General features: G+C 38.3%; 1 protein-coding gene across 1 annotated transcript; it reads left to right on the forward strand.

Moving 5' to 3' along the window:
- Positions 1-5,547: 5,547 nt before the first annotated feature.
- Positions 5,548-13,502, forward strand: LOC148071189 (leucine-rich repeat-containing protein 3-like). Its single transcript, XM_087800481.1, has 2 exons — positions 5,548-5,664; positions 9,715-13,502. Exon 2 carries the CDS (start codon positions 9,768-9,770, stop codon positions 10,611-10,613), a length of 846 nt encoding a protein of 281 aa, XP_087656607.1. The 5' UTR covers positions 5,548-5,664; positions 9,715-9,767; the 3' UTR covers positions 10,614-13,502.
- The last annotated feature ends 1,011 nt before the right edge of the window (positions 13,503-14,513 follow it).

Consider the following 14,513-nt stretch of genomic DNA (forward strand, 5'->3'; position numbering starts at 1 on the left):
AACCTGGGGCCTCATGAACTAAGAAGTTCTTAGATCTTCTACTAAATATGTCCGTTAACTTAAATCCAGAAGATGGCGCAGCACAAAAATATTCAGATGTATGAATCTGTGCGCGACACGAATTCAGGCACATTTCCTTCAAACATCCCAATAAACCTAGAATTAATCGCACACTTGTTCGTCCCTTTCGACGCCATCATTTACATATGCAAATGATATTTAAATGAGCCAGAGTCTGATTTTTCTCCCCGCGATCAGAACAAACAAATGAAAACATGAACGTAAACTGGTTTAATCGTTTACATTCTTTCATTTAAACATTTCTGACATGGACCACATACTTACATTTCAATAGTGCAGACACACACGCATGTTCTTATAAAAACGTTTTGTACAAATGACAAATGAACAAATCATGTGACAGTTATTTATATTCCTGTAGGTGTGTTTTTCAAAGAGACGACTTCAGCTGCTTTAATTCAACATCTTCATTTTGGTCAAACATTGTTTCACAAAAATCTTCATGACTTTATTTGACTTGAAGCATCAGACGTGAATAATTTTCCTTGTTATATTATAAAAACAAGCTCATAATTCCCTTCATTTTTTTTGTCTGAGTAACGTAAAAAAGTGGATTAAAATATTCATTATTAAATGATTGATGTTTTTCTTAATAAATACATTGGTGAAGCTTAATCAATTTGGTGAATGAGAACATATTAATACGTTTGTGAATAATTTAATATCCAGTCATGTAACTACAACTACCGTGTGTTAATTTATAATCAATATTGATCGTTAATGTAACTCTGATGTGAACATTTCAATGTGACCAGTGAGGCTGGAGATGATCAAGAGACTCTGAGGAGATAACTATTCACATTTCAAATCTTTCTGTTCTTAATTCAAGATATATATATTTATATATAAATGTTAAATTCGACCATATATTCTGGCACTGATGTACTTGCGTACAACAAGTCGACCTCCCCTACTTAAACCTCTTGTTCTTGCCTATATCTTCAAGTCCTCATTACACCCACGGTGCTCATTTGTCTTCTCTTCATTTCTGGTATCTCATCCATCATTCCTCGTGGACCATTAACTTTGTGTCCAAACTCCAAGAATCTTGCCTTGAAATCGCAGCAGCCACACATCAGAAAGAAATGTTTATTCAAAAGATAATTTGTTTTCTCTGTATAATGGAAAAAAAAGCCCGATCATTACACCGACATCAACATGTTATCACACATCTCTTTGTGTGCAGAGTGAAGCTCCGAATCCAAACCGCACACATTTGTTACAGTCGTCTGCTTCCTCGTGGGTTATTATAATTTCTGCGACCGACGCTGTTGTGCTGGAAAGATGATTATTTCCCTCGCTCACCTCTCAGGAGAGGAGCACTCCACTCATGACACATCCACTTCCTGCAACCGTAGACCCCGAGAGAGAAAGACAAACATTGTCTTGGAGACGTGAGCGACTGCCATGAAAGATTTTCAACCTCTTTTCCGGTTACCAAATAAAAAACCTTGAATTTAAAAACGGTGTCAGCGGGTTGTTGTTCTGCCTGCGTTGCTAATCTCTGCTGTCAGTTTTTCATAAGCACTTTCAGACGACTTTGGTCCGGACAAATCCCAAAAGGGCCTGCAGAAGGGGAAAAAAAATGGCTCCTGAGAGTCTCGGCAGAACGACTGACCTCATCCCGACCTGTTGTTAGTGGACTCAATCCCTGGAGAAAGACGAGCCAGCTACAAGATAATGCTCCAACGCTTCATTCCCATTTCTCTTTCCACTTCATCTCTCCACACCCTGTCTCACTGCCGCGCCGCAGACGTGGATCGCCCGTCTCTCCTTCCCCCGTATGGAACATTCGTCTGAACATTTAGTCACTTTCCTTCAGTCTGGTCGCTCCGGCTACTTTCACGTGGGGTTGAACCACATTGTGTGACGGTCCGGGAGTCATCAACTTATATTTAAACATAATATTTTCATTTTTTCTCCATCATAATTCACAACAAATTATACTTTTATCTAGGCTATGTTGAATTAATTTTTATTTTTCACTTTGTGAAAATACCTCAAAATAATATATATATATACCTTAACACTTGCACTATATAATGTATTATGAATTCATTTTCTGTCATAATTAGTGACAGTGAGATCTTTAGAATACAACAAATTTCCTGTTGTTCTCCACTTATAACATCATTTAAAGAAGCACTCAGAGAGAGCAGACCTCCACCAAGTTTCCTATTTTCCTGCATATATATATGTTTAATTTAGCAATTTGTCCCACATTAGCTAAGTTCCTTATTAGGCGAAAGTAATTATACTAACACCCTGATTTTTTTATCTGCTAGTAATGGTCTGATGAAGCTTCATGAAGCAGTGTCATTATACTCAGAGTCCACTAGATGGCGGTCTCTGCACTATTTTGCTTTGTTTTAAACAACTGTTCTAATGAAACATCACAACATTTTTAAACGGATGGTGCTCTCTACTGACCTCTAAACAACATGACACTGTTTCATGACGCTTCATCGGTGCGTCACTACTGTATACACGTCCCTTGGAGGCGGAGACTTCCTGGTTGATGACACTGCATAACAAACCTCAATGCTTGACCAATCACAGCAGAGTGGGTGTGGTTATGGTAAGCAAGGTTTTAGCTTGAGAAAAAAAAGAAGCGATTTTTCAGTGGGCGGGGCTTAATTTTCTAATGGAAATATCTTTACTAAAAGATCTATTTCAGATACACTTAATTCAATACATTAGTTGCCCTTTAACTAAAACATTTTGTATTTGTAAATAACATTAAGTATATGTAAATGAGGCTGAAAAAGACATTATTTTTGTATTTATATCCGGAAAAAAAGACATTGTTAAGATACTCAATCGCAAAACCATCTTTATTTGAAGTTGGATCGTAAGGAAATCGGTCTTAAACTTCCTTCGTTTCTGAAATCTCATCCAGCTCCTCTCGGGGAAATACCAAGGTTCTACCAAGTCCACTCATCATGTCAGAACACGTTGCTATGGTAGTGTCTCTGTGATCCCCAACATGAAATCTAGCATCAAAAGGGAATCATTTTGGGAGAGATCTTCCTCATATTCTGTGGTTCAGGTGCTACTTTAGGGAGTTGACGGTACGACTCCCAAACTGACTTTTTCCACGGAAAACTTTCCCATTCAAAGCCACTTTCTTCAATCCAGTCTGAGCTCTCGGATTCTGGAGAAGCTGTCAGAGTTCTTTGAGCGAAGACTTCCACTCCTCATTTTCCCACTAGCCAAAAAAAAATACACCCCGGTCGCAGCTTGTCTCCCGTCCTGCTTCTGTCATCCTCGCAGATGAGTATCCGTCAAGGGCAGAGCCCAAAATGTAAACATGAAAAAAGCATTTCACGCTGCATCACTCCGTCTGAAGCAGGTGATGGAGCGAAGCACCGAGAGGCCCGTCACTCACGTGTTTGGCGACCCAGAGGCCCGTCCTACACGTCTGAGGTTATTTTTCGCTCCTTCTTGTGGACATTGCTACATTATGTTTGCATATATTCCACTTATTTATATGGAAATCTGTGACCATGACTGATCTGCCAGCTGTTCGACATAATGTATTGGCTGCTCGAACATTGGATCGTCTGCGCTCAAGGTAGACGATAAATATTACAGCAGTGAGACTTTCACACCTGAACATGATCTATTTTGCAGAATAAAATATGGAAAATACTTCCTCTCTCGTATTATATCACATGTATAATGCATGCAAAAATTTTACCTTCAGCTATAAATGTGCAATAATTCGACCTCCATTAAGAAGGTTGTGTCAGTGTTGATCCGTCTGTTGGTTAAATAACTCAAAAACGGATTTCAATTAAATATTTTAGGATAGACTACTTACTTTAATTTTTGAATGACCATCTGGATCCACACATAGCTTGAAGTATTAATCACTCTCGGCATAAAGAGCTGCAGCGCTTTCTTCTTCACTCCTGTTTGTGGTAAAGTTCTGGAATGATACTGCCCCCTGCTGGTCCATAAAGCTCGATTTTAGAAAGTAAGTCATTTATATTTGTAAAGCGCCTTTCGCAGACCAGGGTCACAACAACAGAACAATACACAGTTAAAATACATGCAAATTAAAAAAGACACAGTGACAAACATCATAGCCCCAATATGATTAAAACGTGGCATTATTTAAAAAAAAAAAATTGTATTGAATTGTAATCGAATAACTAAATTCCTTTTTTTTAAATAATTTAAAAAAAAAAATGGAAATTTAAAAAGTGAAGTAATTTATTATTATATAGAGTTTAATAATACTGCCAGCATTTGTATATTTAAAAACAGCTACGAATTAAAATTCTTATTTAGATTCTGAATAATTGGATATAGAATATCAAACTACATATGTAAAAACAATCGTTATTTAAAAAAAGTTTTAATTCAGTTATTTCCCCAACGAATATAACCTTCGGTAAATGAATGAATAAATGATTAATTAAAAAGAAATTCAACCTTTGAATATAGAAATGTTAAAATTAAATTATTTGTAATAAAGTAATTTAATGTTGGCAAAAAATTGCTCTATTATTAATAATAATCTAAAAGTAATTGACAATGTGTGACACAAGAAATACTGCTGTGTTTATCAAAATATAGAAACACTAAATTAACAAAAATCGAATTATAATTAATTGATTATTTAAAAAACAACATACAGTTAAATAAAAATGTTCATATAAAGCATAAACTAGCCATTGACAACAATTTTAGGTCTGATAGAAATCTACTTTATTTCAAAGATGATACAGGGGCAAAAATACGATATCTCGTGATCCTCTAGTACCACAGATATATTTGTAGTATTGTCGTACTTGAGTGTTACAGAATATACAGACCACATGACTCTTGACGAAGCTGCTGTATCCTCTCGTCCTCAGTCCGAGCCCGGATTTAGCAGGATTTCCATTGTCTTTTATCTGCTGGTGATGTAATTACGCCGTACATAAGTTTAAATGCAACACAAAATTAAACAATCCTAAATAAATTGAAATGTTTTATACACTCTTTATTGTTATAACAATATAAAATAACTATTATAAAAAATAAAACAGTATTAGAAAGTAAATGTCGAAAATATGAATTATAATTAATCAATACAAAAGATATACAGTGGTTAAAATGTTATATTTTGTGATATTTAACACACTTGTTATAAATGGTTTTATAAACAAGTACTAAAATGAAATTATCTCGACATCATCCTTAAATTTATTAGCCATTTCTTTCCCACTCAGATTCCATTCCAAGTAAAGTCTATTAGAGAAATCAAATCAAGCTTTTGGCTAATCAGATCATTTAGTGTGGCATCCAGAAGTGATGACGGTCTTCTAAGAAAGAGTGGATAGATGCTATCAGAGAGAGGGAGGGAGGGAGAGAGAGAGAGAGGGAGGGAGAGAGAAAGAGGGAGGAGAAGGAGGAGGGCTGAACGTCTGCTCCATCATATTATAGTGCAGCTTGTCTGCCGAGACTCAGGGCGACACGAGCGTTCTTCAGTGTCTCCTCGGATGTCTTCTCGCAGGGAAACTACCAACGGAACCTGAGACCAAACACTTTCCAATCCCTGGGATCTCAAACTTCACCAGAGAGCGTTCGAAGGTAACTTTCTAACATGATATAATGACGGATTCTCCATTTAAAAATGGTTGTTTCTCATAATGATTTAATTGTGAATAACATATTCAGAAATAATGGCATGGATACACTTTTAAAACAAATTCATCTTTGATCTTTGTGGTCACCTGGAAGTGTGGAGTCAAATGAACTATGAAGATTTATTCACGTTAAATTAATAATGTGCTGCTTCTTAAATTAACCTGGTGATCTGATTTGCTCTCCAGAAAATCCTATTTCATCAATCTTTGTCAACCACGATTCACTTATTCATGCAGCGTTTCATTCATCACAGTAAATGTATGTAGTTTTACATTCATTTATTAGATATTTTACGGTTTAAAATAAAGGATATATTTTTCTTAAATATCTCATAGCTTAACGTTCCCACAATTATGTGAATATTTTTTAAACTTTACACCAAAATAAGTTTATTATTCTCAATATGATACAGCAGTAGCACATGTTTAATATATTACCCCGGATTGTTTGTATTTAAAAAAGAAATCTGAATAATGACTACCATTTTAAAGTTCGGTCTCTTATATCTGGAGGAGCAGGTGATTGTGGGAAACGTGTCTGATGTATAAGGTAATGATTGGCAGCAGTTTCCTGCCAGCGTGGCTTCATTAGAAGAAATGAGTGAAGGTTAAAGTACCGTGTTTGAATCGTACGTGTGAAGGAAAAAAACTCTTAAGCTTTGACTTTCCACTGGTAAAACTTTCATCAGAAAGCTATTCTCCAGCTGAAAGGTGCTGCCTTGGTGTATTTTTCTTAGAGCTGCCGCTCACGCTGGTCTGACTGTCAAACCTGACGATCTGCGTCTGTATAAAGAGGAAATATTTCTCTCATGTATGACACCAGAATTGTGTTTTTGATTGAGTTTATTGTATGTTTGTTGAATTTGGAGATAAATGCTTTGGTCAACTGAACCAAGTCAAACTAGAAAAGCACAAAGACAAAGAGTACCTCTGCCAAGGAGCTATTACTACATGAAAACCTAGCATTAAGTTCATGTATTTCCATGTTTCCAGAATGTTGTTCATGTCACCACTATCGTGTTCCATGAGGATTCATTTGTTTTAGGGTTTGTCTGTCTTGATTTAAGGGTCAAGTTTTATTTTTTTGGTGAGATTTTACTGGAGCGTCCTGCGTAGCTGCAGCAATTAGAAACCTAACAAGTGAACCTTAGTAACCTTCCCCTGTCTGGAAGATAAATCCACTGGACAAACCACTTATAAGTAGGTTTGTTAATTAGCGATACGATACATATCACGATACAGACGCCACGATACGCTATGTATATTTACGAAAGATGATATTTGTAGTACTGTCCGAGTACTTGACTCTGATGATGCAGAATTTACAGATCACATGATCTTTTGACAAAGTCGTAACTGCTTTAACTTTTTTTTTAAACCAAAATATGTCAAACATCGGCTTTAAAAGCTGCTGGAGTCGACTGTATCCTCTCGTCCTCAGTCTCCTCAGGATTTGGATTGTACCTTTAGATGCGGAGGACGTAAAGAATGCTGCCATCAAGAGTGAATATTTGAATGTTTATGTCGAATCGATAATTAAAGTGTCGATATTTTCTTACACCCTTAGACTTTAAGTATTTTCTGTTAATCGTGACATTTTCCTTAGAAGACTCTAATTTTTAATGATTCTCTTTACAAACAAACAAACAAAAGCAAACCAGCGTCGCTCCTTGGCAGAGGTAATTATGAGAAATGAAATCTAAACTAGTGTGTCCATTGATGGGTTAATGCCTGAAGCATGACACATGTAGTGTGATGAGGTGGTTCCGTTAGAAATGACGCTCTAATAAATTGAGTCAAAGCTCTACTTTATATTCAGTATCGGCCATGTTGAACTTTCCAGGGTGTCCTCCACTGAAGAAAAACCCTTTTTTAAAGAGATTTAGAAAGCAAACAGAGAAGTTGCCAGGCTTGTAAGTGGCATTAAAAACACATTAAATGAAATGTAGATGCGTCTCCTGCAACCCATGCTGTAGTCCGCTGTTTTTCTTTAGTATTTTTCTGCTGCTTTGTCACCTATTGACAAGATGGGACACGAGCAGGACTGATGTTCCTGGCGAGAGCAGCAGGCGATTGGATCGATCCCACCTCTTTGCTAACCTCCTTTCTCACCGGCAACACTCCGGCTCTTCTCTCAGAATGTGATTAAGTGGCTGTATGGCATCACGGGAGAATAAATACAGGGATGAAGGAGATGATCACGCTTGGACGAGTGCAATGATTCCACTATTGTGCTGCAGGCATTGTTATGTGAGAAAGGACACAGGAGGTAGACGCGCCTCACTCAGGTATGAATAAAAAACACAAGCAGACGCTGGTGATCAATCATAAATCCTGTGGAACCTAGTGGTGAAATTGGAAACTGCATGGGTCGATTCTCACGTTACAAAAGGGGCCTCATTAGATACGGGGATGGTTGTGAAGGGCAACAAACCTTTTCCAACCTTGTGTTTGCAGTGCAGAGCTTCTTAACTTCATTCACTGAGGGTTTTGTTTCAGAGAAGAATCAAATCGTAGACAAATTAGGGGTTGGAAATACCAAATATTAAGAAGGGAGATTTTGCGGCTTGATAAACTTTGAAGACACATTTTTCAACAAATCTATAGTTTAGATCAAATCAAAAGGTACAATTATTTATTAATGAGATTTTATTTTTATATAAAGAAAAAATATCTGGCTTAATAAATATGATCAGAAATATATATAATGTGAATTCCAAATATTATATTAAATAATGGTTGTTTTTTCATTTAAAAAAAGATAGAAAACTCAAATTAAAACTTATATTACCACAAATATTATAATAAAATAAACAAAAGTAATTGGGGGGGAAAGTACAATAATTCAAAATCTGAATAGGTTTCAGTTTGCTATACAGAAAGATATTCAAAAAATATATTACAATATTATGATTTAATTAAGAAGTAAATTCACGTTAATAAAAAGGGAACATATTTACCCTGGTTATAAGACCTATACAGTACCTAACCTAAAGTTTTACTGGGTGAAAAAATGCATTAATATAACAAGAAAGCATTAATATATAGTATATCACCGATAATACAATATATAGTGTCAACGATAATAATATAAATTGTCGTCATCATTCTGATACTGATATGAAGCTAATGTAAAGGTTTAAATAAAAAAATATGTTCATATATAAAACTGTAATATGTATAGTTCGTTTCAAAAATGTAATCAAAAGACAACATATTGTTTAATCAAATGTAATGTATGTGTTTTATATTTATATTTTTAGTTAGTGTATATATAGATATAGAGAAGATTGAATATGATATAAATCCACAATAATTTAAAAGCAAATTTATTTACTTTTATATTTTGTTTAAACTTGAATTTCTTTTGTAACCGATTAAATCGGTTAAATAGACTCCTAAAATAAACATTGAGATAGGCTAATGATTAATATATGAATGGAGAAAAAAACAACTGTATTTAAATAGTAGTCAACGATCAAAAAATACATAAAAGCAATTAATTAAATTAATTAAAAACGAAACAAGGTAAATGTAAACAGAATATTGACGTGGTCAGATCACAGCATTTAGTTACGGGTCTCTCCACAATAACAGGTAAAAAAAAAAAAACATGATGAAATTATCGTGCGAAGCAACTCCAATCCGGAGGTCACTCGGACAAGTTTGACGCTTCAGTTACTTGTGTGCAATAAAGGTGAATTGTCTCCGTCTTGTTGTTCCACAGCCACGACTCGGTCGGTCCAAATGTCATGTGTCCGCGCGCAGGAGTCTGTTTTTAACAGATAAAACCGGCTTAAGCCCATTTCATTCTGTGCCCTGTTACCCACTGACCTTTCCCGGCGCCGGTCCCTCCTCAGCGCCATTATCCTCCCTGTCGCTCCGTTTTGATTGCATGTGATTGAAGGCTTTAAAGCGTAAGAAGCAGGAGGGAGACGCGCCCGACGACGACTTCATCTGTTCCTGTCTGACCTGTTTTATTTCAATCTGTCAGGTCCCCTCGTCGCCACTGTGTTCTGGTGTGCGTCGCGAGGCTATGGTGAGGCGATGTGCCGCCGCTGTTCTGAGGAGAGATGCTACGACAGCCCGAGAGGTAACCGAGTGGATCTTCCAACATGGCTCCGCTTGTCGCTGGTTTTCTCAGCTCTGCTGGTCCAGGCGTCCTCCCAGTGTCCGGATAGCTGCCAGTGCGCCTGGGAAACGGCCACGGTCCAGTGCGCCGATGCCGGACTCCGTGAGATCCCGGAAGGGATTCCGCCCGAAACGGTGTCCCTCCATTTGGAACGCAACTACATCCGCAACATTCCGGAGAGTGCCTTCAGCGGGCTGGTGCACCTCCAGGATCTGTACTTGTCCCACAACCGCATCGACACTCTGTCCTCGGGGGCCTTGCGCAACCTGGGCCCCGAGCTGCGCCTCCTGGACCTCTCGCACAACCAGCTGAGGCAGGCCAACCGGGACGAGTTCGGCTCCACCCGGGCGAAGACGAGACTCTACCACAACCCGTGGCACTGCGACTGCGCCCTCCAGGAGCTGATGGAGACCCTCAACCTGGAGCCGGAGACGGTCAACAGCATCATCTGCGAGAGCTCCGTGCGGGGGCTGGGCGAGAGCAGCCGGTGGGAGGACCCGGGGTCTCTGGGCGAGCACGCGGGACAACCCCTGGTCAAACTTTTGGACTCCGGCGTGAACTTCTGCAGCCTTCAGAGGAAGACCACCGACGTGGCCATGCTGATAACCATGTTCGTCTGGTTCTTCATGGTCATAGTGTACGTGGTCTACTACGTGAGGCAGAACCAAGCGGAGGCCCGAAGACATTTGGAGTACCTTAAAAGTCTCCCCAGCCCACGCAAGACCCCCACAGAGACGGACACCCTGAGTACTGGTTTCTGACGCTCTGTGGCCGTTATCAACAACTTTGGATGTAGCAGAACCAAAACTTTGACTCTACTTCTTTTCTGGATTCATGATTCAGTAGTTACAGGTTGACGAGGCCTCATGATACAACATTGACTGCATCATGATACAGTGTCTTTTATTTTAAACGGCCACTAGATGGCACTGTTTTTTTACAAACCTTGACTCTAATCTACTAATTTGATGACACCTGGCGTTATCTTCGAACTGTGATACACTCTGTGCTGTATCATGAAGCTTCATCAACCCCTCACCACATTTCATTGATTCCTAGAGTGATGTTTGACAGACAAAACGCCTCCTACCTAATAGTCACATTTCATCAACGAAAACAAAACAGTTTGGAAAATTATTTGTTCAGTTTAAGGCAGAATAAAAACCCTTTTAAAGAATATTTTGATCCATTAAATGTGTTTTTCTGAACTTGTCGTGGTCCATGCTGACCTATTATTACTATAATTGTGTAGCAGTGTCTACTCTTCTTGTGTGTAACAGCACAATATCACCACTATTATTATTTATTCTTTCATATTCTCACAGAAATATCTGTGTTCTTCGTCAACACACCTTTATTCAAATACTGAAGGGACTCCAGTTCGAATCGAATGTGCGAAGACAAACGTCATAAAAAGCAACAAACAAATATGAGATTAAACCTCGTCAGTAAATGTTAATCCGGTCAGACTCGCCTGTGTTTGGCTCTTACTTCCCTTAAAAACAATAAAGCACTGAAGACCACCTTCACTTGTTTCTTTGACATCGGAAATGTTCGACTAATCTGGTTTTAGTTCAGTTGCCCTTTCTTATAATCCTGTTTAAACCGGAATTTAAAGCGTTTTCTCCTCGTATGAGATGTTTTGTTTCTGATTTGAACTTTTATTTTGGATTATTTGACACACACACATTATTTGAGCTCCATGACTTAGATACATTCATTCATTCATTCATTGTCTACTGCCTTACCGGGGTCGGCGGGAGACTGGAACCTATCCCAGTATCACAGGGCGAGAGGCAGGGGACACCCTGGACAGGACGCCAGTCCGTCACAGGGCACACAAAGACAGACAACCATTGACACACACTCTCATACCTATGTACAATTTTCTCAAAGTTATCAATCAACCTCTGTATGTTTTTGGACTGTGGGAGGAAACCGGAGTTCCCGGAGTAAACCCACGCAACACGGCATGGAATCGAACCAGCAATGCGCCCAACTTAGATACAATAAGTAAAAATATACATATGTTCTAAACAGTTGAGGTAGGGATGATGTTTGTTGATGATATAGTGATAGAAAGGAGGGGTGCTGGTCGGAGCTGGAGACATGCAAAGAAGGACAGAATGAGAAAAATGGAGGATGAAGAAGAGAGTGTAGACGGGCTGGAATGGGTCTATAGGAGAGTATTGGTTTGAGAACAAGGAGAGGAATAAGGGACGTCTCATGTGGAGAGGTTTGGAGAGAAAATAAGACAGGATGTTTTGGACACGTGGAGAGAAGAGCGATAGTATGATGGAGAAATTAAATACAATGAGACGAGGAAGACAACCAATGAGATCCGTCCTCAAGGAGGATACTTGGATAGGTTGAGGCAAACCTTATGACGGGAACACTTTTTTAGTCATGGGCCCCAAAAAAAACTTTATTTTTCGACATGGAAATAAAAGGTCTAAACTAAAAGTGATACGATTCCTCTCCCCCTTTTCCTTTTCCCAAAATACAATAATATACAGTATTTCCAGAGAAGAAATATACAAAAACTATTTCTGTTTTATCTGTGTTTTATCGTTTTGCATAATACCAACCGATTTTTAGTCCTTAAAGTAAAAACACACACCTTTTTTTCCATTTAAAAAGTCGTTTTTATATGAATCAATTTTTCCATTTTCCAAACGTCATTTTAACGTTTGCTGGTAAAGAGCCTCTCAAGGGGTAAAACACTGATGATAATTACGAGAGATCGAACGAAGCCGTAACAACGAAGCGAAAACATTCTTTAATAAGTCCATTATTTCTTGTAGCAAATGTGATTCTTCATTTCTCTCCTTCACTTTCTGCTAACAGTCCTCACTTGAAAACCTCTAATCAATCCCAGCGTGTTAATCCGCTCACACGTGTCACTCGTTCGCCGTCTTATGTTTACAACCTCTGTCTTGTGTTTGTGGCGAAGACCCATTCCTTCCTCCTCCTGTATCGATTTATGCTCAGATGCTTTTTTCCAAACCTTTTCCGATGGAAACGCCATTAATGAGCTGCCGGTCTAAATTTACACTCAGGAAGCCATTAGCGCTGCAGGGGGATAATTTAGTCTCCATGCCGCGGCGCCCGGCGGTCAAATATCTGGATTGTAAACATGTGTCTTGATTACACGTTTGTGTGTAATGACAATTGTGTTGTCGTAGATTAGGGTTCATGTTGGTGTCGGGTGTGATTTATGTGCACATGTTGTGTCTCATGTGTTCCATGTAAACACTTTTTTTTTTTTTTGGTAATAGATTTGAAATCTTGAGGATAAATCCGTACCTGTGGCGTCTGTGTTCAAGGTTGTGATCATGTTTAATGTGTTTTATTTCATCGTCTGACTCGCTTCGATGAAGAACGATGGACGGAAAAAAATAAAACATTGAAAAATTAACAGGTCAATGAAACTATGGATGATGTCCTGAATAATAAACGTTCATTTTCCCGCTTTATTTCCAACAAAAGTGTGATCTGTGAGTGTTAAAAAAAACAACCCCTGCGGTTTGTTTTGAGGGTGATTCTGCAAACGTGCCTTGTCACACTTCACACCGGGAAAAGGAGGTCGCTACAAGTGTGTTAGCTAATTAGCACTTCTGCAGAAAGGTCACTGTTCGATGTCTAAAGAATTCGCTGGATCGGTTCCGTCCTCTTGGTTAAAAAAAAAAAAGATAAAAGAGAGCAATTTTTAAGACATTTTCCCATTTGAGACATGAACCCTTGTTTTGATTTTATTGTGACTCACGTGTGTTTAGAAGTGATGGTCTGATTCATGAAGCAGTGTCATTATCTTCAGAGTCCACTAGATGGCGGTCTCTGCACTATTTTTCCTTTGTTTTGAACAACTGTTCTAATGGAACATCATTTTTAAACTGATGGCGCCACCTACTGACCTCTAAACAACATGACACCATTTCATGAAGCTTCATCAGACCATCACTAGTGTTTAGGGCTCGGTATCGAACTTCGGTTCTTTTGTGGTATTTACCGAAATACTTCCACATTACCATGTATCAAAAGATTCTGTGACCAGGCATGATCAACACCTCATAATGTTTGGATTTTTCCGAGAAAAAACAACAGATAAAAAAATGTTGTGAACATCAGATTGATTTGTCACTTGTAAGTGTTGAATTGACCTGGAAATTATATTGTATTCATTTTATCCGTAAGAAAACAGCTTTCAGTGGATATTTACCAAAGCTAAAAAAAAATGTAACTTAAGATTTGTTTTTGTTAAAATTAGATCTAGCACAAGTTGTTCAAATAAAGGAAAATGGTGCAGTGACCACCATCTAGTGGACTCTGAATATAATGACACTGCTTCATGAAGCTTCATCAGACCATCACTAAAAAATTTGTATCGGAAAAAGTTTAGGAACTGGTTTCCAAGTGAATGTACTTGTATCAGTGCTGATGCGTAGTCAGCCCTAGATGTACGTTTTTTTCACACTCATTTTTTTTTTGCAATAAAGTCACTACTAATGGGGGCCAGATGTCTTTCAATAATGAGCTTTAAACTCAAGATACAACGTCAACAACACGGCGTTGCAGAGAGTTTTAATTTGTCTCCACACGTCGTCGTTACCCAGCAGGAAAGATGGCATAGATGCTAGTGTTAGCTTGAAACTGAACTTGTC

This window comes from Callionymus lyra, chromosome 10 (genome assembly GCF_982586985.1).
Source record: "Callionymus lyra chromosome 10, fCalLyr1.hap1.1, whole genome shotgun sequence".
Lineage (NCBI taxonomy): Eukaryota > Metazoa > Chordata > Actinopteri > Syngnathiformes > Callionymidae > Callionymus > Callionymus lyra.